This window comes from Triticum aestivum, chromosome 7D, assembly GCF_018294505.1.
Source record: "Triticum aestivum cultivar Chinese Spring chromosome 7D, IWGSC CS RefSeq v2.1, whole genome shotgun sequence".
In the NCBI taxonomy this organism is placed as follows: domain Eukaryota; kingdom Viridiplantae; phylum Streptophyta; class Magnoliopsida; order Poales; family Poaceae; genus Triticum; species Triticum aestivum.
In genome coordinates, this window is record NC_057814.1 from 633079919 (window position 1) to 633081397 (window position 1479).

The 1479-nt window shown below is 51.0% G+C and overlaps 1 protein-coding gene across 1 annotated transcript; it reads right to left on the reverse strand.

Moving 5' to 3' along the window:
* Positions 1-349: 349 nt before the first annotated feature.
* Positions 350-1158, reverse strand: LOC123171479 (beta-glucuronosyltransferase GlcAT14A-like). Its single transcript, XM_044588965.1, has 3 exons — positions 1145-1158; positions 965-1059; positions 350-879 (listed from the first exon to the last, which is right to left on the reverse strand). The coding sequence occupies exons 1-3, from the start codon at positions 1156-1158 to the stop codon at positions 350-352; spliced, it is 639 nt and encodes a 212-aa protein (XP_044444900.1).
* Positions 1159-1479: the final 321 nt, after the last annotated feature.

Here is a 1479-nt window from a genome sequence, read left to right on the forward strand (position 1 = left end):
TACGGACTGTGTTGGATTAGATCCACAGTTTTGTACTAGGATCTCTAGGAAATGTTCCTTATTTCTTTGGGAAATTAATGCTCAAGGGCCAGTTATGTTACAACGCACCGAGGAACAAATAGGCAAAGAGAAAAGAAATACTATATGTTTATCTCGAATGTCAACTGCTTGGCGCCGGAATGAGGAGACAAGTCTTACTCATTTCCAAAGTTCTAGTGTTTGCATGAATGCATAGAGCTAGCGTGCTTAGTTATTAACTGCTGATGCTGAGCCTGATAAAAAAACGGAGCACCGCCGGCAGTACTAACAGCTGGCAGCAGCCCCTGGTGCCCGTGCCCACAGATCAGGCTCAGGCGCTGTGATCGACTATCTTGCACTGTTTAGGCCGGAAGTTGTCCTCGGACAGGAGCGACGTGACGAGCCGCTGCAGCCGCGCAGCTCCAGGGCCAGGACGCAGGGGCGACGCGTCCCTCACGATCCAGAAGGAGCCATCGCCGCCAGTATCCCCGATGCTCCAGCTGCCGGGGGCAAGCATCCCGGGCTGCCGCGACAGGAGCTCTGCGTCGATCCTGTCAAGCACCGGGTTGTCCTGGCCAAACTTGCACGCAAAGGGGGCATCACTGCCGACCATCCTATCCCAGTGGCTGGAGTTGATGATTTCGGGGTGATGCCTAGGGGAGTCGCCCCAGGAGATGTAGTGCATGTCGTGGTTCACGGTGGTGTTCCGGAACTCCTCGGTGTTGCAGGCCACGGTGTGGAAGTAGTCCTCTGGGGAGGAGACGAAGTTGGCGTGTGAGACGAGCAGGGTGCGCGGGAGGTTGTTCCTCCCCCGGATCAAGTACTCGACGAACGGCCGTGACAACACCGTCCAAGCAGAACCTGGTTATCACACAAATTGAAGTTCAGTCTCGCTGTATGATTGTAAAGACTGGATGGACCTGCTACAGCCTATGCACGTGCATACCTGTGAAGAGTGTCAACGCGGTGGGCAGCTCCTGCTTCTCGGTCTCGTTCATCAACAGCCCCGGATCGACAATCTCCCCCATCGCCCTCGCGGACCTGGCAAGAAGAACCGTGATCAGTACCGCACTCAGTCGCAAGTGTTAATGTCACACACTGCAGATTTGATTAAGAAAGAACGTACGCTTTCCGGCCCATGTCGCTCCTGCGGTCGATGAAATAGTACAGTTGTATAAATTTTCTTCGTCCAATAGTCTCATGGCAGCATTACAAACTAACAGTTATTATCCCAATGTCGTACACGGTACACAGAATTAAACTCTTAAAAATCATATATATTACAGAAATTAGATAAATTAAAGACAAACAATCCAAGCTTGTTTTTAAAGGGAACAAGAGTAGTCCAATTTTGCCACTCTTTTCCACATCTACCTCCTTCAGAACAGCTCTAGGTCTCTCACTGGATCCTCTATCGACTGCTTTCAGTAACCATATTGGAACATCAGATGCTGATCAGAC